At 46.4% G+C, this 26,431-nt stretch overlaps 1 protein-coding gene across 2 annotated transcripts in view; it reads left to right on the top strand.

Moving 5' to 3' along the window:
* The window catches only part of LARGE1 (LARGE xylosyl- and glucuronyltransferase 1), a 998,660-nt gene that overhangs the window by 956,448 nt on the left and 15,781 nt on the right, over nucleotides 1-26,431 (top strand). For both annotated transcript variants that reach the window (XM_085651963.1, XM_085651962.1), the window contains exons 13-14: nucleotides 20,258-20,404; nucleotides 23,424-23,619. In XM_085651963.1, the coding sequence (XP_085508089.1) occupies nucleotides 20,258-20,404; nucleotides 23,424-23,619 (343 nt within the window). The remainder of the gene's footprint in view (nucleotides 1-20,257; nucleotides 20,405-23,423; nucleotides 23,620-26,431) is intronic.

Below are 26,431 nucleotides of genomic sequence, written 5' to 3'. Positions count from 1 at the left end.
TTTTGGGTACTATTGAGGCAGGTCATCATTTGCGACTCACTGTGGCAGATTTCCAATAGAGGGACAGCAGACCTCCCTCTGTGTCTGCATTCACAACAGGAGCCATGTTTTCTTTTATTAAAGAGCCCGTGTCCCTTAAATGGACTGGTGTTCCTTAAAAAAAAGGGTACCCCTCTCACTGGGAGAGATTCCCCTTGTGAATCAAGTACCACCCCACCTCAGGAGTTAGTAACTGATCTGTGGTTTGCGACTGCAAGTGCAACCACAAGGCCCTAAACTGTTTGCCAAACAGATATTCTGTGTATGTGTTGCACGCTCAGAGAAATAAAAATCACTGAGCGCTGCGCTGGCAGCGCCTCGACAACGCTTCTTGCAACTCAGCTTCATTTCGTGATTCATTCCTGGGTCTGTCTCGCCTGCAGGCACATGTTTTCCTATGTCAGGCCATCAGTATATGCAGAAAGTAGATTACCCAAAACTGGTCTTCATGCACTGAAGCACCTCTGTTCTTAAGAGGGATTCTCCTGGCACCTCTGTTCTTAAGAGGGACTCTCCTGGCACCTCTGTTCTTAAGAGGGACTCTCCTTGCACCTCTGTTCTTAAGAAGGACTCTCCTGGCACCTCTGTTCTTAAGAAGGACTCTCCTGGCACCTCTTTTCTTAAGAGGGACTCTCCTGGCACCTCTGTTCTTAAGAAGGACTCTCCTGGCACCTCTGTTCTTAAGAAGGACTCTCCTGGCACCTCTGTTCTTAAGAAGGACTCTCCTGGCACCTCTTTTCTTAAGAGGGACTCTCCTGGCACCTCTGTCTCTCCTGGCACCTCTGTTCTTAAGAGGGACTCTCCTGGCACCTCTGTTCTTGAGAAGGACTCTCCTGGCACCTCTGTTCTTGAGAAGGACTCTCCTGGCACCTCTGTTTTTGAGAGGGACTCTCCTGGCACCTCTGTTCTTAAGAGGGACTGTCCTGGCACCTCTTTTCTTGAGAGGGACTCTCCTGGCACCTCTGTTCTTAAGAGGGACTCTCCTGGAAGTGGTGTAAATAAAGGGCAGCGCGCACTCTTCACCGCAGGCCAACCACAGCTGAGCTGACTCACTGAATGGAACCTTTACACTGACATCTGCTTCAACCTGCAGGTCATGAGGTGACATCACAACAAAGCAAAGTCATCCTCCCACACTTACGAGGTCCGTAAATTAAGGTACGATGGATCATAGTGACGTATGTAGGATCTGCAAACACAACCAAGAGTACCCCAGAGACCATAAATAGAAAAATATTCACTTCGAGTCTAGACACTGTACGTTGCCTAAACTTAAGTTCCACTACAGAACATCATTGCATCAAGAAAAACTTTTTTTACAACTGTGAGTCTAGGTATACATAAACCTATTACCATCACCACTAAGATTTTATCCAAAAGGTTATTTTTTATTCAATTATTCATAACCATAGTCTCTTTTTTATTTCTTTTTAAGAAAATATAATTTTTGTTATTACAAAAATTAAAACTCCACAAGAAACATTATTAATTCCTAATTGATATATAAATAGTGAAATGTACACAAATTCTTGACATCTTTTTGGTCCTAAGGTTTAGAGAAACCAGATATGTATCATACATCAGGAAAATCATACAACATTGTTTCCTCGATTGGATTTTGATTTTAACAGTCCAAAAAGTGGGAGGTAAGAGATAGGGCCCGATTCACAGAACTAACTTAAGACAAAATCCTAAACTTACTACCATTTTGGTATTCACAGAAGGCACTTACTCATTTTGGTATTCACAGAACGAACTTACTCATTTCGGTATTCACAGAATTTAGGAGTCCTAACTTTAGGACTCCTAAATGCCTTCTGTGAATACCGAAAGCCTTAAAATTAGGATTTTTCTCAGTTTAGTAGTAGTACAGTTAGGACTCCTAACTTTAGGACTCCTAAATGCCTTCTGTGAATACCGAAAGTCTTAAAATTAGGATTTTTCTCAATTTAGTAGTAGTAAAGTTAGGAGTCCTAACTTTAGGACTCCTAAACTGAGAAAAATCCTAATTTTCAGACTTTCGGTATTCACAGAAGGCATTTAGGAGTCCTAAAGTTAGGACTCCTAACTTCTGTGAATACCGAAATGAGTAAGTGCCTTCTGTGAATACCAAAATGGTAGTAAGTTTAGGATTTTGTCTTAAGTTAGTTCTGTGAATCGGGCCCATAGCATTGGAATAGATTGTGAACAGTTATACCGCAATTAATTCAGTACACTTTGATATTACATAAAAGTCTCCAAAACTTATATCCTGTTGCTGCTCTTGACCTCGTGCGTGAAGAAAGAAGAGGGTTGTGAGAAGTTGAGAAGGTGTGATTAAACCAAAAAGTAAGCCGACGCGTTTCGACCTTCAAGTGTGCGGACCACAATAATTTTCTAGGAAGGTCTTCCTCAGGGCTGTACCACTTTGTGAATGACCAGGCCGAGGTCCTGCTCGGGCCAGTGGAGTGCAGGGTTTCTGTCACAGCAGCGGGGCATTATTCCTCACCCAAAACTGCCCATTCTGCACCTCCAGGCATGAAGACTGAGCGACGGCAGTTGACTGCATTCAGTCTACCACTAGAGGTTGTGGATGTCATCCTTGTGGCCAGGTTCCCATCTATTAAGACCCATAAGGGTGTGTGGTTTGCGCTTTACAAATACGGATTAAGTACAATTTGTGCTGGCCACTGGGACAGATTTGTAGCCTGGTGCGGAGTCTGAAACACAAACAGCCTACAAGCCAAACTGTCTGATGTTTAATTGTTTTTGGCACAGCAAGGTCTTGCAGGTGGCACTATTGTAGGTTATTTGTCAACTCTTTCAGGCTCTTTACATTTCCCAGACCATCTGTCCTTGTTTAAATCGCCTGTTGTGATGTAGTTCATTAGAGGTTTGGCACATGTTCTCTTCCAACCCACAGTGCCACAGAGGGAACATAATTTGGCCCTGACCTTCCTCATGTGCGCCTGCTTTAAGCCAATTTACGTCTGCTCATTGCATCTGCTGACTTAAAGGTGTCTCCCTCATTACTATCTCTTCTGCTCATTGCATAAGTGAGCTCCAAACCCTCTCAGTGCAGATGCCCCACATCTCCTTTTTTCCGGGGTAACTGGTGTTGAGGATCAGGGGGGCCTTTTTGCAAAAAGTTGTGACTCATTTTCACACTGGGCAATCAACTGTCCATGCGATGTTCTTAGCTTTAACCGCAAAAGAGGAGGTGAGACAACATTGGCTTGACCCCAAAATAGCCTTAAGCAGTCCATCAACAGCTCCAAAGACCATCGGAAGGAGATCGGCTTTTTGAGGGACTTTTGGAGACAAACAAGACTGAGATGGTACAGAAACAGTCCTCAGCTTTAAAATCGGCTACGCACTGGCCAAGAAGTAGCCTCTGGAATGTCTGAGGGTTCACTCCACCAGGACCAAGGCTGCTACCACTGTGTTTGCACAAGAGGTGCCTGTTCTTAGTGTCTGTCAGAACGCGACATCGGCGCCAGTGCACATGTTGATTAAGCACTACTGCCTTGACAGCCAGGTCCAAAGGGAAGGGTATTTGCCTGTTTAGTCCTGCAGGACGTTTTGGCCTCAGCACACTCCTACTACCCTTGGGAGGTACTGCTTTGGGATCTATTCTACAGTTGAGGAACCTGTGGTTGGAAGTACTCATCAGGAGAACAAGTTATTTATCTCCTACAACACTTTTTCTGGTGGATACTCTCATCTAACCCCAGATTCCTCACTGCCCTCCCACCTCTCAAATTTTTTTACCATCTTAAAAAGGTCCCAACTTGGAAATCTGCACACCGGTATGGACAAATGGTTTGTGCTCTGTATCCAATGGTGCAGAAAGAGTCAAGCAAGGAACTGATGTTAATGCGCTGAGATGGTGCTTATATGCGGCCAATTAGCAGCGCACATGACCACTGCTGTGAAAATGTCCCGATCCAGTCTGGTGCCTGTGGACTATTCTGAAGGTGAGGAATCTACGGGAAGATAGAGTGTCTGCCAGAAAAAGCATTAGCACAGGTAAGTAACTTGTTCTTCTCTTCTCCTCCAGTGAAACCATCTCTTCCTTTTGGGGATATCTCTCTTGTCCTCAAAGTTACCCACAGTTTGAGCCTGTTTACAACATGGACTAAAAACATCTAACATTTAAGGTGTTTTTCTGGTGACTGTTACCTCAGACGTAGATTGGGGGATCTGGAGTTTTTATCAATTAGTCCTCTGTATTTAAAAATCTTTCCAGACTGACTGGTCTTACACAGGGAACTGGCTTTCACCCCAAAGTGCATTCCTCTTTCCGTTCGGAACTGGAAATTATCATTCCTTCATTTTTTTTCTTTCTCCTTGAAGAAGAGTTATGGCAAAATTGGATGTAGCCAAAGCTGTTCAGGTTGAACTTGATATATCTTATGACTACAGACAATGCAAAAAAAACTGCTTGTAAATTTGGATACCTTTAGGCAGATGAAAAAGGCTGTGTCATCTTTTGGTCCACAGACTAGGAGCCTTATTTCCTTGTTCCGCAAGGATGTGCCCTTCCAGGGTCAGTTGAGGGCAGATATACTCGAGGGGTAGCTACATCTTGGGGGAAAAGCAACGTGTGCCTCTATCCATGACATCTGAGGGACGGCCACCTGGGCCACGCCATATTTATTTATTTATTTATTTATTTATAATTTTATATAGCGCTGAATCACCCCTAAGGGTATCTCTGCGCTTGCGACAGCAGACTATCTTGAGCTAGAAGAGGTATGTTTTCATCAGCTTTCTAAAACAGAGGAGGGACATTTTCATGCGAAGATAATGGGGGAGGCTGTTCCAAAACAAAGGAGCCAAGTACGAAAAGGCCCTGCCGCCAGAACGGGCTTTATATACTCTAGGAACAGCGAGAAGAGTTTTTGATCCTGATCTAAGTGAGGATATAGGATTGTAGGCCTTGAATTTCATTGTTAGATAGCAGGGACTCAGCTCATTTAGAGCCTTGAAAATCATGCAACCTGTTTTAAATTGCACTCTTTTTTTTAATTGGCAACCAATGTAATTCATGCAATAAGGGCAAAGAGGGGGTTCTGGCCAGAGAATCCGTAACCAGTCGAGCAGCTGTATTTTGAATGACCTGCAATTTATCCAAAGAGGCAGCATGAGCAGAGAGAAGAAGAGCATTGCAATAATCAATCTTGCTCATGAGCAAGGCCTGAATTAGGGTCTTCCTGGTGGATACTGGAAGCAGTGGAAAGACTCTTCTAAGTAAACTTAGAGTGTGATAGCACGACCCAGCAATAGTATTAACATGGGTCTGCAAAGTGAGTTTGTTGTCAAGCTTAATGCCCAGATTTTTAGCTACCTCTTTGGGTGCAGGGGCTTTACCCAGCTCCTCCGGCCACCAGTTAGGTGACCAGCAGATGTCAGCACCTCCGAACAGCAGAATCTCAGATTTTTCAGAGTTTAACTGGAGATAGTTGGTTTTCATCCAGGAGGCAATAGCCATCATACCCCGAGAAAAGATGGATTGTATTTCTGGTCTCCTTTTGTCGAAGGTGAGGAGGAGTTGAGTGTCATCTGCGTAAGAGATGGGGTTAAACCCCAAGTCCCTCATCAGTATTGCCAGGGGCGTCACATAGATGTTAAATAAAGTAGGGCTCAAACAAGAGCCCTGCGGGACGCCTCTGGTAACCTGTGAACGAGCAGATGTAAAAGGACCCATTGACACTGCCTGAGTACGGTTGGACAAAAAATCTGACAGCCAGCTCAGTGCAGATCCGCGGATGCCACACTCCAGTAGTCTATGCAAGAGAACGTGGTGGGAGATGGTATCGAATGCTGCTGAAAGGTCAAGCAGCACCAGAAGTGCCGCTTGATCTTGATCCAGAGCCATTCTGATATTATCCGTCACCTCCACCAAGGCAGTCTCAGTACTATGGTTAGCTCGAAAGCCTGACTGCGAGATGTCCAAAGCCCCAGAAGCCTCAAGGAAGGCAGATAAGTGCTTATTGATGTGTTTCTCAATGATCTTGCTCTGTAGAGGAAGCAGCGAGATCGGACGATAATTTGACACTTCCTCGGGAGAGATGTTGGCATTTTTGCGGATGGGCAGAATTTGTGCGTGTTTCCACGTTTGAGGAAGACAGGCACATCTTAAAGAAGTGTTAATTATGGAGCAAAAAGGGGGCGCCAGCTGAGCCGCAAATCTTGAGGAGATTTTAGCAGGAAAAGTATCCAGGGGAGATCCGGATCTGGTGGATTCCAAGAGGGTTTGTACTTCTGAGATGGTAATAGCAGGAAATGTAGTTAGACAAGGTCCTTCCCTATTGAGATAAGGAGTAATCTCCGCGGGAATAGAAGTAAGAGTATTAGAGAGGGTGATATTTTGATAGATTCTCTAATTTTTTTGTACAAAAAAGAGGAGATATCATCACATAGTGTCTGAGAAAAACTAACCGTAGTCTGACAGGATTTGGGGTCAGTAAAATCCTGCACTATTTGAAAAAGCATCCTAGCATTATTACCTGCCTGTTCTAGAGTTTCAGCAATATGAGTTTTACGGGCTAATTTAACATTTTTATGATAGATTGCCATGGCAGCTTTGTAAGAGATTTTAGCTTGCTCATTATGTGAGCGACGCCAAGTCCGTTCCAGTTTTTTACAGGCACTTTTCTCCACCCGTAAGCTAGGCGTGTACCAGCCAGTGGCAGACCTTTTGGGTGAGAATCTAAGAGGCTTAAGAGGAATTATTCTGTCGAGAAAATTAACAACTGTCGAATCAAATAGTTCCAGCTGCTGATCCACATCCCCCTGCATACTGTTCCCGTCCCACTCAGCAAACAGTGAGGAAAGATGGTTGACCGTTAATTTGTGCCAAGGTCTGTATTGGCAGGTACCAGAGTTGTTGATAGTCGCCGGAGGATGTTCAGTTGGACCCAACAGTTGGAAATTAATCATAAAATGATCAGACCAGGTAAGTGGCAGAGTTTCACCACATTTTATGTCCGAAGAATTGGTAAGGATGAGATCCAGAGTGTGACCAGCAATGTGAGTGGGAGCAATGTTAATGATCTTTAGGCCCCCAGCAGCTAGATCTTGTAAGCACAGTCTGGCATCTTGATTGGAGGCATCTTCACTGTGGATGTTGAAATCCCCAATCAAGAGAAATTTACGCGTGGTGATTAGATAGGGAGATATAAATTCAAGAAATTGGCTAGTGAAATTGGATATTGATCCAGGCGGTCTATAGACTAGAGCACCTTTCCAAATACAGACCGCAGATAGATCCAATCTAAAAACAATACATTCAAATGCTTCCGTCCCCATCTGATCAAGGATAGTAACGGTCAGTTCCTCTTTATAAATTAAGGCTATACCCCCACCCGTTTTGCTTATTCTATCCCGCCTGAGAATCCGATAGCCCTCGGGTATAGCGAGAGCAATAGCCGGAGTAGAGGAGGGTTTAAGCCAGGTTTCAGTAATGAAACCCATATCTGGCTTCTGATCAGTTAGAACGTCCCATATCTCCGCGGAATGTTTGACCACAGATCTTACATTGGCTAAAATACAGTTCCATACATGGTGCTGCACAATGGGAGGTGAATAACTGTGATGGAACAACTGAGGAGAATCAGGTGGGCTCAGGCAATCAGGTGATAGAGTAGTAAGTAGAGTGGGACTGCAACAATGCATGCTTTGATACTTGCAATTCGGGCATGAAAAGGGACCTTCAAAAGGGCCTTTGCGCAAAGTTTTACAACACATCTTATTTAACAATAGCAACTGCTCACGTGAGTATGACTGAGCTGGATTGTTCACAGGTCCCAATTCTAACTGCAAACTATCAAGGTGTATGGCGGCTGGCGGCGACCTGGCGCGGACGGGCGCAGACGGGCTTGCCTCTGGCGCGCCTCCGGTGCGCCGTCGGCACGCCAGCTGCGCGCGCGCGCGCTGCGCGCTAGCTTGTGACTGCTCATAAAGCCCCCGTGAAGTGAACACTAGAGCGCTCACCAAGATGGCGCTCAAAAATGTCCCAGTCCTTGAAAGAAACCCCGAGAGAACTCGCTAAGCAGCGAGAATGAGACCAATTTTTATGTGCGGGTATGGAAAGAAACAATGAAGTAAAAATACAATTTTAAAAACGAGTATATTAGTTTCGCAAACAATACATGGATATGCTGTTACATCAGCGATCTGCTTTCCTACGTATTAGGAGGAGGGAATGCAGGTAGCCAAGATATGAGATAAGATATCTAAAAAGCAACTTTAGCGTTCAGCCAGCAACACACATTTCCACCAAGGAATCAGCTATCGCATATAGCTTTGCACCTCACTAGAGATTCAATGTTGGGAATCAACAGTTTTTGAATTAGAGAATTAGAGTCTAGAGTGCTTTGACTGCTATCCATAGAGGGGAAGATGCTGCTTTTGCAAATGTTTATTAAAGTTCTAGGTGGTTTGTATCAACCAGGAGTTGTACCTTTGTTTGAGAATGAGATTGGTAAGGCCTCTCTGGTAAATCCTCTTATAGCAGGTACTAGAATTAGATACAGGTTGAAGAGGCGATGTCCGGATTACTTCCTGGTGATCCTTATTACTACAATTACTGTTTTCTTATCGCAGTACTTAGACCCTCTCTCTTCTCCAGATCTCTACCTCGATCCCACCGCTACCTCGATCCTACCCTGCTCGCGCATAAACTGAGCCTTCCCTTAATGTTTTCCTCAGGTTGGTGGTGGGGCCAAGGAGGGAGAAAGCTACAGAAAAGAGATAGAGGGTTGTTTTTTTGTTTTTCTGCCGGGTCTCGTGGTACCTGAAAGTGGTCGGCGAGACTACATATAGTAAGTACTAGTATGAGAAAATGGTAGTCTGAGTAATGAAGTTTAAGTCTGTAAGTCATTGGGGCATTTTCTCATTTCTTACCTTGATATGTGTATAGAAGAGAATAGATTTTAACCTATAGATTGGTCTGGAGGGGCTATGATTAGCTCTTACTGGGCAGTGCTGGAGACACTGGTCGTTCTGTGCTCTCTGCCCAGCTGTGTACCAGGGCAAGAGTGTCTTTCTCCTGCATGTCACTTGTTGCAGGCGGGTGCATGCGTCAGTCAGCCTGCTTCGGTCTCTGCCTGTTACGGCTAAGAGCAGGCGTGCGCCCTATAATGGCAGCTAAAAGCTGAAGTCGGCTAGATTATCTTCTAATTGAAGAATCTATTAATATCAACCAGCATGAAGCCTACGTATGAAACAAGCGTAATCGGATAGTTAGGATGCGGTCTTTATGTAACCCCACTAGGAACTACAAAGGGGCTGTAAAAGGACTCTCACCCACATAACCTATGAGGCCTGCTTGGTCATGGAGTCCTGCACTAAGAATGACAGTGTGCCTAGAGGGTCTCGACCTGTGGAAGGGAGCATTTGATAAACTAGATCTGAGGGCTCTTATGAAAATATACTGTTAAAATTACTTAGTAGACTACCACATTTAGGACACTTCTTAGTAGGGCCTCCTGGTAAGGTTGCAAACCTAAAGACTTGAGCGGTGATACAGGGAGGCGATAATTGCTCCAGTGTCTGAAAGTCTACATTTTGTGACCATTTTTTTGTTGCCCAACAAGTCAGACGACCTTCATCAGGACCAGAGATCCCTAACAATTCCTTGTTTTTAGAACTCAACTGTGGTTCATTCGCGAGGGAACTATACACTCAAACATGCGAACACTGTTGTGTTGGGCCTGCCCCTTTTTGCAGGGTATTCTGTAAACTTTTTGCCTTCTTCCTTCTATTTTTTCTGACCTGCTCTTGTTGGCTTTAGAACTCTGGGCACTTTACCGCTGCTAATCAGTGCTAAAGTGCATATGTCCTCTGCGTAAATTATATTGGTGATTGGTTTATCCTTGATTTGAACATTTGATTTACTGGTGAGACCCTAGTGAAGTGCCCGGTGTGTGCCCAGGTCCTGTAATTCAAGTGCTTGGTGTTGTAAAGTGAGTTACACAAGCCACTGATACAAACTAGATACAGGTATGGCTGTATAAATCAGGTGTCAGACAACTCACCCCTGGTAGGGTTTCTTTTTTTGCCCCACAGGGGACGCGAAAGGGCCTGCTTATGGTCAAACCTAAAAATCTATGACAGCGAAGAATATCCCTATTAGCCTAATAGGAATTCTTTCAAAAAAGGTGAGGACGTTCTCAACCATAGCCTGGTTAAAATGACACTTACTTCATCCAAGGAAGTGGCTGGATTATTGCACCTATCCCTTTTCTCGCTCCAGGGCATAGCGGTGCGCTGCCTGATGGCAGCGCATGACGGTGGCTTCGAAACGCAGCACACTGTCTCATTTTCATCAAGATTCACGAGCGAGGAAGGTGCAATCAGCCAGCCACTTCCTTTGATGAAGGAAGTGTCATTGTGGCCAGGCTATGAATGAGAGCCCCTCCCCATAGTCCTTTTTGAATGAATTCCACTAGACTGATAGAGGATATTTCCTTCATGTCTTCCTGCACAGGTCAGTGCTGGTTTCACTTCCTTCTCTGATCTCTCGGCTGGCCTCCTGTTCACCAGGGCAGGAGGGCGTATTTTCTACATTTGATGCTTTTTTGTGTCGGTGAGTGCTAAAGTCGCGCTCCCTGTGTTCTGCCTTTGGATCTACATTCCAAGGATGGAGTCGCTCTGCTCCATAGGTGGCATTAGGGGGTTGCTTCCACCGTCCTCTGTGGCATAGGATTTGAGTCTGTGTGGGCGGCGTGCTTGAAAGCTTGCTACGGTGGCCTGTAGATTTACCTGTTGTGTCTCCTGTACATTTCCCCTCCTTCTTGGCATCTGCCCATAATCCACTGGCATCTGTGGCCCATGCTGCATTTCATACAAACTGCATCTACAGCAGAAGTCCCCCCACTGATGTAGTGACCTTGTACTACGCAGGGCAAGGGGCCTTTTCTCCAATGCCACTGAGGGCTCCTTCTTGGCTGCATGTAGCACCTTTGTAATTGTAAGCCCCCATCTCATCCCTCCCACTCGAACTCCAGCTGTGGCGGACACCAGATTATAGGAGACTCAGAGTTGCGTCTATTACCCGTCCACTGCGCTACCTATGAGACCATCAACATGTCTCACCATAACTGTTGAACAGCTACCTGTGCCCTCCGTTGTACCAAGTCATCAGTAGCTTTTAAGAGTCTCACAGAATCTAAGCAGGTGTGCCTCCTTAATGTTTTCCACCTAATTTTACAATAATCCCAAATGTCTGGTTTTATTGTTGACCCTCAACCCCCTCGTCAGTGCACATGTTCTTTTTTTTAAAAAAAAACAATCTGGAGGACTCATTTACATGGGCAACTCATGTCAACTTTACAGGAAGTGACTTCACAACAGTATCTTATCAATGGCCTTAATGGGAATGAGTCTGTTTTGCAGTGTAGAACAGTCTAGTGTTCTCTGTAAATTCCTCCAAAGAGCATTCTGTTTAGTCACCAAGGAATGACTGACATATATGCACATGTTGACATGGGCATGAGATGGGCTGTGTTTCGGTCTGGGAGGCAGTTAGTGTCGGCTGCCTCTCAGACTCTTTTATAAAGAAAAATAATATACAAAAATAAAACGATACTTTTATAGGGGTTAGTTTTAGACCCCTTCAGTCTTTGCGTGATTGACGCATCATTCCCAGTTTGGATCATCCCACAAGACTGCAAAAGATAAAACACACAACATCAGGAAGCCAAAGGTCCAACACCTGTTTAATGCAACAACAACAAAATCGAAAGCCAAGCGAAATAACAAGTGACATATGTCAACCCGAGGGACCATAAAATCTGCTCAAAATCCAGTTCGAGAATATAATTGTAATGTCTATTCAATTTAAGAAAGGTTTTATATACTTCACTCCTTACACAAGTCAATGGGAACACAAACGTGATAGAAACTGTCACTTCAACAGAACTAACTATTGAACAGGAGGCAGGATCTTCTAACCAGAAGAATGCAGAGTCTTTTCATCGCAGATACACAAACGCCACTGCTAAATCCACTACTTTGTGAAAATCACGCTTCGATTGCCATTATTCAAACGCAGACTCCGCGTTACTATAGGATGCAGAACACGTGCAAATGTACAACACTAAATAAAATGACTTCTGAGAACCATGGAACTTCACATGCATGTTAATGTTATGTTATATTTAATTTGTACAGCTCACGGCTACTCGAAAGTGTCCCGGCGCTTGCTTCAGAAAAGAAAGAGAAATGCACACCAATCAAAGGCTAAAAAAGCAACGTTTTTAGTTTTTTCTTAAACAACAGAGGGTCCTGGGTGCCCCGTAGAGCCATGGGCAGCATGTTAAGGCTACTGAACACTTCAGGGTAATACAAGAACAGTGTTAAAACTTGGTTATGTTGTATATCATTGCACAGTAAGGCAAAGAATCATTGATATGAAGGTGGGTTGCCTGATAATGCATGAGTGCCCACTCAAACGGGGTACGCACACACCGGCAAAGGGGTTGGTGCATGCTGCCACACACTCAGGAGAACTTCCAAACTGCATTTTTCGCACTTGGTGTCGGAGTTGCGTCTGAGGCAATATCCGGTGCTGAACATCAGGGCCCATATTACAGATAGAGCGGACTTTCAATGTTTGTGCAATGTTGCACCTTAAAACAGGTGTGCTGGGTGTAAACATGGAAAGTGCGCGCTATCAGGAAGAATGCGCTGCCCTTAGGGAAGCCGCTAACTCATGCTGCCCCCAGGACAGCGCATTCAAGAAAAATACAGAGCAGCTGTTTGAAACCTGCTCCGTGTTTCTCTGTGGAGAAGGCAACTCGCCTGCACTTTTAAAAGGTATTAGAGATCCCTTTGCAGGCGGGTGCAGTGAGTGACAAGGGATGTGGGGGGGGGGATCCATGGAACCCCCTTTCATCTTAGACTGCAGCACCTTTTTGTAGCGCATTTTTAGTGCGCCTTCTGAAGGCATGTTTGACTCTGCGCCCCCGTCAGGAATACGGCGTGGGTGCAAAGGCGAAGAGATCCCCTTGTTTGCTTGAGGCCACGCCCCCATGCAGATGAGGTAGCGCCCTCTAGTAATGGCGCTGTATGTGCACCAGCGCTTTCGGTATTACAGAAGGGCACGCAGAAGCATTGGCAGCTGTTTCTGTAATATCAGAGTGCCCCGGGGCACGCAAAGCAGGCGCAAACACTTGTTGCGCCCCTTGGGCTCTTGTGTAATATTTCCCCAGCATGGCTGTACTTGTAACATTGCATGGTTTGAAGCCATGTCATGTTGACATCAGGTCGCACACTGTCCTCTACATGGGGCCTGTAGCAGCTTCTGGTCACATATTGAAGCTTTAATCGCAATCATCCTTTGCCTTCTCTCACACATTGCTGTTCCGCACATCGAGGCGCTGAGCAGGTGACGCTGGAGTCCTCAGTATGTTGTAGCAGGTCTCCATGGCCAGTGAATGTACTCATGGTGCCATTAAGTCAGCAAATGCATAGTGAGTGTACCCATAATCACGTTCAGTCAACGTATGTGCACAGTTATAGCACACCATTACTTTGATGCACCGCACCAGTGTGCAGGGACTTTTCACATGAACTCTCACATGCAGCTCCCACCTCATGATGGCAATGTGCACGTGGCCACCATTCTCCTCTGGTCATCTCTGGGATCACTGTCCTTCAGAGAGAATGACAAGGGTTGAATGCTACTGTCATTCAGATCACGTCAGAGAGTATTTCAGCCTCACCTTTGGCTATTGGCTATTAGGTGTGTTAGTCCGCCCCCCTAAAGAGTGCGTCCCATTGCAGTGCACGGATGGTGAAGTGAAGCTTCTGTGCACAGCAGTGTAAGCACTCTTGTACTCTTAAGTGTTTTTACACTCTTGCTGCAGCGACTGTGTATGTGAACCTTTGTATTTTGGCACAGAAGTGTGATTTGTGCTTCTAAAAGTGTTTCCACACTCCTGTAGATGCGTCACTAAGGGTAAAGATGCACCTTGATTTGCCTACATGTGACTTTGCTCCTAAAACTGTCACTTAAACTGGTCATTCATTGAAGAAGCACTTTCATTTATAAAATAGGAAGCCCTATTGGTATCGCCAATGCTTGTTCATAACGAAACGGAATCCTCCACCCACCATTCCCCTTTCCCGCTTAGATCCATCCTGCCAGAAGGCATGGCAAGTTTGTCCTGCATCTCTATCTGCCTGTTCGAGTCACAGAAGGCGTCTTCCATTTTTAATCCATATTCATAATTGATGCGCCCCCATCTGCCCGAAGGCTGTCTCTGGGCTTGTGGCTGGGCTGCGCTCCGGGAGAGAGTCCCGGACAGATGGGACCCCGAGCAGAAGCCAAGCCATGTCTCTCCTTCATGAATTCTTACTGTGCCCGAGGGGCTGGCGAACACCAATGCTGGGGTTGAGACCATTTGGAGAACCAAGTGCTCGCCTCCGAATACTCTGACTTTATGACAATGTGAAGGTTCCTGGAATAGAGTGTAAGTGTGTGCTTACTGCTCTCGAGCGCAGAACCGTCTGTTGTGCCCCTGCTCTTCTTGTAAAGTATGATAGTCTCTTCAAAATTCAAATACGGTGTATTTCTTCCACATGCAGAAGTGTTTCACTTTAGTACATCAGAATAAATCCCTGCCTTGAGAGGCATGTATTAAAAGCAATAGTTTTAAACATGAACTTAGAAACAGTTATGTCCCCTTCCACACTCTGACGACAAAGCCATTAGTGAACTAAGAGGCATTTCAGTTGTCACGTGCAGCTTAAATGCGATCTTGATTCTTATTATAAAACGAGATTATAGCCTATTAAATCTTGCACTACAGAGATATTTGCCTAGGATCACGCAATTTGGTGAAGCAGAGAAGCTGGGATTGTGCCCATATTATCTGGTTTCACATTGTGCAGACCAGATGGGTATCTCATCCTCTCTTATGCTTTAGAGGTGAATACTTCTCTTAAAATGTGGGTGCAGCGTGGGTGGTCAGCGTGTCGCCTACTTCTTGGCCCCTTGGTAAGTGAATGAGGGGAGGTTCGTCCTGCTGCAGGCCAGAGTGGAACCAGCCTATTTCTGGATACAATTCTGAGGATCTCACCTGACCCTCTCAAAGTACAGCCAAAAGAATTCAAGCCAAGAGTGTGCACTGCAATTCACAATGACAAAACTACCGCATAATTTAGTACAAAAATATCATCTCCCACGGTAACCTCGCGCTTCTGTTCCTGGATGATGCACAAGTCAGGATGGAGGCTGTCTTGCCTGTGCATAGAGTGAGTTTATGATAATTTTACTCAGTGTTTTGTGAATCCAGCTAACCTTGAGCTAGCCATGCAGCCTTCTACCTCTGCGTACGCAGTGGCTGCAGAGGTCGATGGCAGCTTGCAGATCTCTGGTTAGTCTTCACTCGAGCTGTCCACCCTAGTACCCGATCCAAGACCCACAGTAGTTTATTTTCGAAGGCATTTGATTCTGCCCGTGTCTGGTGGTTTCACTCGGAGGGAAGGTGCTTTCTCTGCAGTCTGTGATGGTTCCAGAGCATCAGTGCATTCCATCACCACAGCGGATTGTGGGAAACATTTTAGTAAGCCATAATCTTGCGGCATAGAATTGTGGGAGAGGAGCAGATACATTCGGTGTGCACAGCCATGCAATGTATTGGAAGCAAAAGTAAGGGGTCATAAGACGTATATGCCCTGATTAAGAGTGCCGCAGGGAGTGGTGGCCTGTTTAGCACATCTCATAGAATCAGGCTCCCTGGTGATCAGAATTTATCAGGTGGATAAATAGAAGCTACTACACGGTGCCCCTAGCAGTGGAGAATAACTCGCACATGTTTGTGCTTTCTGCAACAAAACCTGCATGTCCTGGAATGTACTGGGTCGTCTTTTTTGATGAATACAGTTCAACAGATTTGACATGCAGTCATTTTATGAGGGGAAACTCTAGGGGCCTCATTATGAGTCTGGCGGGCCTCACGGCGCGGCGGTGGGGGTCCAGCCACGGGCGGTCCGACTGTCGCATTACAAGTTGGGTGGTCGGACCTTCATGTCACCACCACAGGGAACCGCCATTTGCTGGAGGTGGCGCAGCGTTCAGGGTCTCAGTATTATGCTGGTGGTGCCGCTGCGGCACCGCCATGCATATTACGAGTTTTAGGACCACCAGCAGTGTCATGAAGGTCTTTCCTCCACGTAAAGGCTGGCGGTCCTGAAGCAAAGGAGGCCCTAAAGGGTTTGCTGTTGCCCATTTGCATGGGGATGCATGCAGGGGGTCACAACATGTGCCCACCCCCTGTGTGCAAGCACCCCAGTTCCTGCACAGCATGGACTTTGCAGTCCATGCCGTGAAGAACCCTTTTTGGCATTACCAATGCGATGCCAATTTTCAGAGGCACTGACCTGGGACCACCAAAAAAAGCCCACCAGACATGAGAAGGCTCATAATGTGGCAGGCGGTGGGCACACAGGTTTGACAGTGCGAGAGCGGACAGCCGGCGTGGCGGTCCACTCCTGCAACGCCAAACTCATAATCAGGCCCTCGGGGATGCAGAATATATTGTGATCTCATCACAAACAGGCTTTGCACATAGACACTGGTAATCAAGGCCTTAAAGTCCATTGTAGCACTGCTACCCAACCACAAACTTTGTCTTCTCAATCACATCGAATGATGGCGCATTCGGAGGATGACTATACCAGTATTGTTTTGTGAGCTATCATTCAGTCAGGACCAGGAGAACTAGATCAAAGCTGATAGTGTCACCATTGTCTAGTCTTTGTTTGGCTGTAGAGCTCCAAATTTTCATCTCTCGGTGAAGTGGAAGCTTCCCATCTTACTAATGGTTGCAGGGATGGGATCAAAGAGTCGGAATGAGGATCTTTTGTGTTCCACCATTTTCCAGAAGCAAAGGTAGGATGTTGTGATTAATAGTGTGAAGAATAGTGTTTCAGAGAGGGATTTGAGGTTTCACGATCTTCCGTAAGTACACAGATCTCATGGTAGGAGTCAATGTGTGAGGATGAGTTTCAAGGTTACTTCCTGGCACAATCCTCCTCTTCATGGTGTTGGTGTCCTGCTATCCAGGTCGGTATTCGCTGAATACCAGGTTTGCTGTAATCATGATGGTGGCCGGAGAGAGTGGGTTGGTTTTTGGGCGACAGAGGTCCAGATTGAAGACCTCTTTGTGCCCGTTTGTGGGACGTGCTGTGGTTGCTGGAGATATTCAAATTTGCCATAAATGTATTTTTGGGGTGTTAACATTGCCAAAACAGATGAGCTGGTAATGCCGTGTATTTTGCAGAGGACAGAGACGGCGTTTACGTATATCTCTAAAATGTGCAGAAAATTAGATAAAATAGCATACAAAAGGGAATCGTTCAGATTGTGGTTTCCGGTAAGTAGCTAAGTTGTTGATGGAAGAATGAGAAGTAAGTTTATGTTAAATTGTAGCGTAGTTATGAGAAGACGATGAAGAAACAGTCCGGGGTTTCATTTTAATGTAAGAGCGGATTACAAGCAGGTCCATCAGCACCACCAGCTGAGAGGGAGAGTTTCATTAAGAGGTGATAATCAAATACAGAGATGTGTTAGTATGAGTTGGACATAGTGTGGAGAAGCAAATCAGAGAGGAAAGAGCACATCCCATCAAATGTCACAGTCAGAAGCTGATGATGGATGTAACCTCTGGTCCTGGGAGCAGCCTGGCAGGGCATCGGACAGGCTGCAGATGCTGGCCAGACAGACTTCTTGTAGGTTGGACATCACTGCTGGGCTAGTCTGGAAGCAGAGAGTTCACATGCGCTGTTTGTGCACATGTTTCTTCATTTACTGTTGCCAGGCTTGTGATTGCTTGTTGTTTCTGTACATTTGTTTACATGGCTGAGACGTGGTCTGCTTTTGCCAGGATGCTTTCCACCTCCTCTTTCATGCCCTCCATCTCTCTGTATATAGTGCCAGACAGTATTTACTATGTAATCGGATAGCGCCACTGCCTATAGCAATAGTCATCCTTATCTTATCCGGATCCAGGCAGAGGAGCCTGGGTGATGGATGGGGGTAGTGACGACACCGTGGGAGGGGGCTGCACTGCAGGAGGGTTCGAGGATAGTTCAGTTTTGCCCCAAGTCTGATGGTCTGTGGCGCGTGTGGGGTAAGTGAAGTCACCTAATGGTAAGTCTGCAATGAAAGACGCGGGTCTGGCCTTCATGGACCAACACCAGGCTTGACACCTGTGTGGAGTAGAGGTTCTCACAATGGCACATAAGGATACCTGTGTTACCAGGGAATAGTAGAGAACTTAATGATGGTCTAAAGGGGGCAATGCTGGCCATGTGGACCAAGTATGGAGTATTGTAGAGATACATTGTTTGCCCTCCCTCTACAAGGCTTCAGCCCTTTGTAAGAAAGTGGGGGCGGGGTAACATCTGGAGTCATAAACTGTTAGCATCATCTATTTGCTGATGGTACGCAGATGTACGTTTGCTTTTCAACAACCCCTCAGTTCTCCCCCATGGGTGCTATTTAGGTACAGCCAAAGCAGTTTAGTCCAGGTACCAACAGAACAGAACTCATGTTCATGTAATCCGAGAGCTGCCGGGATTCGTCCCTGGCTGGGATTAATACCTCACTAATAAATGGTTGGTAGTTTTGTTCCTGTAAAAGGTAAACGCATGAACATCTATTTGACTGCATCTTCTTATCCAGTATTCATTTTCTGGTTTAGTCGGATCACTTTCTCTAATCACTAGCCGGCTGCGTTTGCTTGTATCCACTCATGACCTGTAGTCGTTAGTCCACTTGTGCGTCTTCTTGACACAGTCGGACTACAGTAACTCTTTGCATGCAGAAGTACATCATGGACAGGAGTGCAAGCTTCAGCTAGAGCAAGATGTGGCTGTACGGCAGGCAGAGATGGCTCTCATCTAGAGCAAGGGTATACTGCCCTTTGTTGTCTGCACTCTCTGGTTTCAGTGGGCATCCTCATCTAGTTTAAGTGGCCACTACAGAAGGCCAAGCTCTGCAGGGGGCTTGTCATTTGTGAACCGTGCCGACTCTCTATACAAACAATAGTCACTGGGTGTCCTTCCATCCTCTCGTCGTGATCAGCTCCTCAGGCTTAGATTTACCATCCCAAACTCTTTCATGTTTCCCTGTGTGAGTAAAGCTTACAGAGTATGGATCCAACCACCACTAGAGCTCAAGTGGTCCTCAGACTTGCATCTGTGTAGAAGGCTCTGCCAGACTCCCTTCCTCAGTTAGGTTTGTCTTTGTCCATTGTTTAAACTCCTTGTTAAGTAAAGGCCTTGAAGGTCTGCATCTCCCTCCACCTCCAACTAACAGGGCAACTCATTATATAAGTCAGAAGAACATCTGATTGGCCAAGAAAGGAGGTGAAATTACACATTCATTCCATTACTCCACCTCAATAGTTTGTATAAAGGGGTAGTGGAAGTCTAGTGTTCAACTGATTGTCTTCTCACAGGTTTGAGTTGGTAGGACCAGCTACCAGCTCCTTGTCTGTAGCAATAGGTTGTCAGCTATCAGGTGCTCATCAGTGCAGGGGTTTGACCATGAAAGACCAGCTATTGTTTACTTCGCTCTACAGGATATTTGAGCAGTGAGGACCACCTATCAGTTGCTTTTCTGTAAAAGGCCTTTGATTGGGATTGATCAGCTATCTCTCAGGCTTGTCTGTACAGTGTATTTGAGCTGTTAGGACCACCTATCAGCTGCTTTCCTGCATAGGGCCTTTGAGTGGGATTGGCCATCTGTCTCCCAAGCTTGTCGGTACAGGGTCTTTGAGCAGTGAGGACCACCTATCAGCTGCTTTCCTGTAGAGGGCCTTTGAGTGGGACTGGCCAGCTATCTCCCAGGCTTGTCGGTACAGGGTCTTTGAGCAGTGAGGACCACCTATCAGCTGCTTTCCTGCAGAGGGCCTTTGAGTGGGATTGGCCATCTATCTCCCAGGCTTGTCTGTACAGGGTCTTTGAGCAGTGAGGACCTCCTATCAGCTGCTTTCCTGTAGAGGGCCTTTGAGTGGGATTGGCCAGCTATCTCCCAGTCTTGTCGGTACAGGGTCTTTAAGCGGGAAGGGCTATCTAAGATGATACTGACCATTCAAAGGGCTCCTATTAAGCCACGGTGATGTCTAACATCTTGAATCCCTGGAGGGCGTGAGTTATCAGGAAATATGGAAGAGGGGTCCTTTAAAAACTAATAATGTCCTTGTTTTTTATGTGGCAGGAGGTCTGTTGTCCAGCTGGATCTGGCCAATACGAAGAAAGCTCTAATCGTTCCTGCTTTTGAAACGCTGCGGTATCGCCTGGCCTTCCCCAAATCCAAAGCAGAACTGCTCTCCATGTTGGACATGGGAACACTCTTCACTTTCCGGTAAGTGTTGCCTGGCGGGCACTCTCTTTTGATATCCCGTGAGGGAATCCAATGGTGGTTGAAATATAAAGGCTCACAGTGAGACGGCTGCCAAGCTTACATTTTCACACTGCATTGTTTTGCCACTAGATTTATCGTACTGTGATATGTCCGTCTGTCTTCCTGAGCTGATTATCTGTCACCAGCCTTCCTTAACGAGCAGTCCCTCCCACGCATAGGTGTTTTTGAGTCACCTTTTAAAACTAGGGTCCAAATAAGAAGAACAATCTCTCCTTTCCACTTTGTGGGCTCCTTATTAACCAATATATTGTTTCTGTTGAAAATCATGCCTATAACTCTCCCAAAGCGATAACTGGGGCATGGGATACACCCATTCCAGGAACCTTTCCTCAACAGCATCTTGGTAGAGAGACTGATTGGACAGTTTTTCTGCAGTGTCTAACCGGTCTTTGCATAAGTGTTGTCGAACCAAACAAAACTTTCAGAGCATCACATACAAAACCCTACAGATATCACTGTAGTCAAATTCTAAGTAATTTGCTCCCCTTCCGCCTCACCCTTCTTCAGGCCTTCTCCCTACACTAATATGCAATAAGCTCTACAGGTAGCGCCGCTAGAAAAATAGCAAGGATCTAGGGAGGAATCAGCGCTGCGCTCCCATGTCTGTGGTACAGGTTTCCGGATACAAGTAGCAAAAAGTTAAGCATGCAGCTGAAAAACTTGCAAAGGGAGTACGCACCAGGCAGTGAATCTCTAAAAGACATAAGTTTATTGTACTAGACACGAGTAAAAACAAAGCTAACCAAAGAAACAAAATGATCAAAATAAAATCAGCTACTTCCGGTTCACAACAAAGCATTGCTGCCCCTCATCAAATAACTTGGTGCATTTCTTTCAAGCCAAATCTACAATTTAAGGAAGGATGTGGAACCCTACCACATCCCACCATTTAAAGAAGATGGAAACACGCCTCTGTGCACGAGGACACATGAGGGGACCCTGTACCCTTGCTAGTCCTTGCCCTGAGCTCTTCATCACCGCCTAGTCCTCAAGAAGTCACACATCTCTCGCACTCAAGGAGGATTGCAAGGCTCTTCAGATGCATCCGACTCCCCTCTACTGAAAACAGTCATAAGAAAAGGGTCCCAACTTACTTTAGGAGGGAGGCTTACCAGCTACACACCAAAGGTCCAGAAGCACAAAACTTAACTTTCCTGCTGACTCTCTCCTCAAAGTTATTAAGCCATAGCCCTAAAATATTCCCTCTAATTTTTTTTTAAAAAATGTGGATAATCCTATTTCTTTGTACTTTGCACTAGCTGTCTCTCTCAGACCCAAACAAGGTCGACGAATCTATGTAGCACGTGCATGGTCAACTTTTCCTGCTAACCACTACACTTTCTGGTGTGGATCCTGTGACAATGAAATAGTATTTGGCTGTGGTGACGTTAGAGGGAATGTAACATAGAGCATTTGTGTTGCCTAAGATTCAAAATAAAGACATCCTTGGTGATAAAAATTGAATGCTATGCTCTACAAGTGCCTGTGGGAGGCATGAGAGTTCAATAGCAGAAGTGCTGGTCAGGACTGGGGTTCACTGGAGAAATGCCTGCATACCGTGCCCCGGAAGTGCATTGGTGTGCGCTGCTGAGCTTAGAGCCGAGGAGCAGTGGGATGAATCTTTCATTAGCATGGAGTGGTGGAGGGGTTAGGAGTACTTGACTAGCTGCTGGAGGTGGAGCAGGAGCTACTAAACCTCAGGACTGAAGGCTACAGAGATGGGTATGCGCGTTTTACCAAACCTACATTAACAGGAAGTGCTGCAGGTCAGGACCGCGGTGCAACAAAATATTGCATGGAGTGACCCAGAAAAGAGATGCTGATCTTAAATGAGGTGCATTGAAATCTTATGGTGCATGGTGAGATCACGAGGGCTGCAGACCATTACAAATGGGCCAATGCCACCGTTGGGCTATGAAGTGGTGCTAACATTTGGGTTTGCGGTACATTGGCAGAGACAGGTCTTCATCTAAAAATCAAAGAGTGATGCAGTTCAGAGTGCTGCTGGCTGCCCCCCAAGCCTCCTCGACGTCTGCCGGCCATCGCACAGAGGCAGTGCAGCGCTCTACATAGCCGGGTTAACAGGTACACAATATGTGCACTCACCCAGGTCTTGGACTCCACTGTAGTACAAGGACGGCACAGAAGGACTTGCCTCAATGGAGAATCAGGATTTATGAGCCCCTGGGACTGGAGCTCTGGGATAACCTGGCAACTGGATGACATGGCTATGTGACAGTCTGTAGAAAGGTAGAACATCACTTCCTATGTGCACTGGTTGCTGTCAGCTGTTGGCAATTAAAATAGGGCACTGATAAATTTCGATTTTTACTGAAACAGATTCCACTGCATCTGGCTTCACTTCTTATGGGGATGGATGCCTTTTTCCACCTCTGACTAATCAGGATTCATTAGTTGGTTCTTGTCTCCAAACCTGTGTGATCAAAATCGCTTGTGTGATGCCTACGGAGTAATACAGAGTTGCACGAGATGCAGCTTCTTCAGTGTAGGGGTGCATCAGCCATTGCTGGGGTGCCATAGGGTAGTATGGAGATGCAGGCCCTCTGTGCCGACTCTGCAGGTGAGGACAGTGGTGAACACCAGGGGGTCACGGTGCTGCCGAGTTGAGTTGTGTCAGCCGAGCTGCGCACACACCCCCTTGTAGGAGTACCCGAGAGAGTAGCACCGGAAAATCAGGTGTGAGGTTCACTGAAGAAGCTGTTGGTTAATGATTGAAATAGAGGGCATTTGTTTATTATTGTTGAGGTGCATCTGCAAGTCCATGCATGTATCCCATGTGTGGAAAGGACAGGCATAGAAGGGGGGGGGGGTGCATTTCCCTATTGATTTGTATTTGTAAATACATATTGTGTGCCTATGTTCATAAACAATATTGTATTGTCTGACTGTGTAGCATGAGAAGATCCCAGTGTTTCTTTTCACTCTTCTTCTCCTTTAGGTACCATGTTTGGACGAAGGGGCATGCACCTACCAATTTTGCTAAGTGGCGGACTGCCACTACGCCATACCGCGTGGACTGGGAAGCAGACTTTGAGCCGTATGTGGTGGTGCGGCGGGACAGCCCCGAGTACGACCGGCGATTTGTCGGGTTCGGCTGGAACAAAGTGGCACACATCATGGAGTTGGATGCGCAGGTACCTGCAGAGAGCTGTTTTATGTACATATGTTTATCTATGCACAGTGTTGTGGGCCAGGGGTAGCAGTTTCTTTTCAGAAAGATGTTGGGTGAAGCTGGAAAAGGAAGTCACCAGAAACCTCCTTCAACAGCATACTTCAGAGTGTGAGACTGTGGGTAAATGTATCAAGTAGGGAGAGGCAGTGAAAAAAGTCTGCCTGAAGATGGTGTCGGAGGGGGAGGAGGTGTCAGCCTTCTTTTGCCCTCGGATTGCCTGAGCCCAATATCTCTCTAGCAGGCACTATCATCTCTGAGAGTCCCTGAACCCTGCCACAGAGAGACAGACATAACAATTTAACTCCACACACCCCTTCACACACAACTCATACACACTGTTCCTATTTCACTTTCTCATTATCTGCACCTCTGTCACGGCTACAATGAAATACTCCCTCAGACCCCGATTCAAAGCTGTCCCCTCCTCATTGCCGTATCCTAGTCTCTCCCACACCCTACTTTCTGCCTCCTCTGAAACCATCCTTCCTTCTCTTTCCTCAGTTTGCCTCTTGTTCTCGCATCTTCCCATCCAGTCGCCCAGACACCGAGGGTTGTCACTATACCTCTCCGCCGGCCAGTGGCGTACAAGCTTCTCAGGGAAGATCATTCTATTCACAAGGATCCTCCCTTATTCCCTCTCCTCTGTTCCTTCTGGGTTTCTCTACATTTCCTTTGACCTCTTACCACCCAATCCCCACATCATGTTGAGGTGATCTTGGGGCTGCATAGGCACTTTGTAAGCAAACAGCTTAATATAACATGGTTTTATAAGATGGCACATAAAAGGAAAGTGATAGATAAAGCAAGCCTCATCCTCCATCCCCCAATTGCAGGCCAATCTGCCTAACCTTACACAGGGAGTAAGGATGCTCCCAAGCAAACATTAGGGACTTACGAAAGTGCAAGGGGCCACTGCCTGCTCCCGCAAGTAGCTCTGGTTTACTGAGTTCAGGTCAATGGTATCACAAAAGATTGCCACATGGGAGAGCTCTGCTGCTTTTCCTGCTTGGTCTGTAGCAGGTTTCTAATACACATTTAACATGTGTGACCAGCTAGCTCAAAGAAAGATCGGATTTAAGAAGCGTATTTTATATTTTGAAAATTGAAATCTTTGTCCCTAATTATTTGCGTACTGATCAATAAAAACCATTGCACACATCATAAGAAACTCATTTAAAAAAGGTGAATATGTAAACATTAGCTCTAGAGCTTGTATGCAAAAATAAAAGCAGTTAATTAGGGTGTTAGTGAAAATTTGAAAAAAAAAAGAAAGTAAAGCAATTAAAAAGAATTTGCTGATCATCATGCACAATCAGTAGATGTCTCCACTCACAATTTACTCATTGTTTTACAAAAGTTGGCTAAGCCGACACAAAGCTTCGGATCAGCCCCATGAGCATATATGTATTGTAATGGAATATTGATTTGTATAGAGCTTTAATCACCCAAGTGGGTGTCCAGACGTTTGGGTAGGTGTGTAGGTTTGTGCTCCCCAAGGTGTTTATATGATGATCCAGGTCTTCAGCTTCTTGCGGAACTCAAGAAGTGAGGAGGAGGCTCTGATTTGTTCAGTGAGGTCATTCCATGTCCAGTTACCACGTTTCCACGCCGACAGCCGCCGACTGCAGTGAGAAAATGGGAGCAAGCGGGAGGATGCCAAAGTGCTGTGGCCACAGTTCATGGCACCCTGCTGATCTCCTGCTTCCTGCCTCTCTTCTCTACGGGGGCTTTAACGACCATCCAGCCGTGGGCAGCCGACTGAGCATGATCGAGTCTCGGTCCCCTTCAGGGCTCCTGTCCGCCTCACCTAACCCTTGTGGACTATTCTTGTGGATCTTACCCTCTCGTCATCGCCGCACTTCCCCCGTCCCCCGTGGTGTTGCGGCTGCATAGAGGAAGCATCCAACTGGGGCTGGAGGAGCTGTAGGCTTCGAGCCCAGGTGGCAGTAGTGGCAAGTGAGCGCAGCCGCCATTAGCTGGCGGCTGCTAAGAGTGAACCCAGGGTGAAGCGGCAGAAGCGGCCCAACTAGGTTGGGTGCAGCTTGCGGCACCACCCAGAGTGCCCTGCTCACTTGGCCCCGCAGATCTACAGTTTCTACTGTTTCCAGCCACATCCCCCCTCCGCATCCAGGAAGGCATCTGCGCAATACTGTAGTGGCAAGCAAGGAGTGGGCGCAGTCCGGCTCCAGCATGTACGTCGCAGTGATACACTTAACGTTCAACACTCAACATCTCAGTGGCAGTATCCTGAGTGCGGTAAGGTGTGACAGAGGAAGTGGTGGGTGGTGGGCTGGGAGAAGGCTGTGAGCGCTGCTGCCATTATTAGGCAGCGGCTGAGTGTGTGCCCAGGCGGGGTGGCAGAAGCGGCCAAGCTAGTTGTGGGTGCGGCTTGCTGCCTCACCGAGTGTGCCCTGCTCGACAGTGTATCCCTCCCATACCCCAGTGCACCCTAAGCCAACCACACCGCTCCCAGCTATAACGTGATTACTCACCCCCAAAGCAGGAGAGGCTTGGACCATTAAACTGGACGAAGCAGTAAGAGTAAAACACCTAATTCCCCTCTCCAAATCCTAGGCGCCCCCACCCTACTGCACAAACTGCACCTGCAGCAGGAGTCTAAAACAAGCACCGTAAACCGCTGAGGCAAAATAAAAAGGCAGAAGGCGCTTGCTACAGAACCAGATGAAAAAATACCACAGTGGCAAACTCACTGCGGCAAAGGCAAACTGAACATTAAAGGCAGATTTGGCAGACAGCAAAGCACCCAGCCGGTC

Source organism: Triturus cristatus, chromosome 4_1 (genome assembly GCF_964204655.1).
Source record: "Triturus cristatus chromosome 4_1, aTriCri1.1, whole genome shotgun sequence".
Lineage (NCBI taxonomy): Eukaryota > Metazoa > Chordata > Amphibia > Caudata > Salamandridae > Triturus > Triturus cristatus.
Note: the sequence above shows the minus strand (reverse complement) of the source record. Positions and strands in the feature narration are given on the sequence as shown.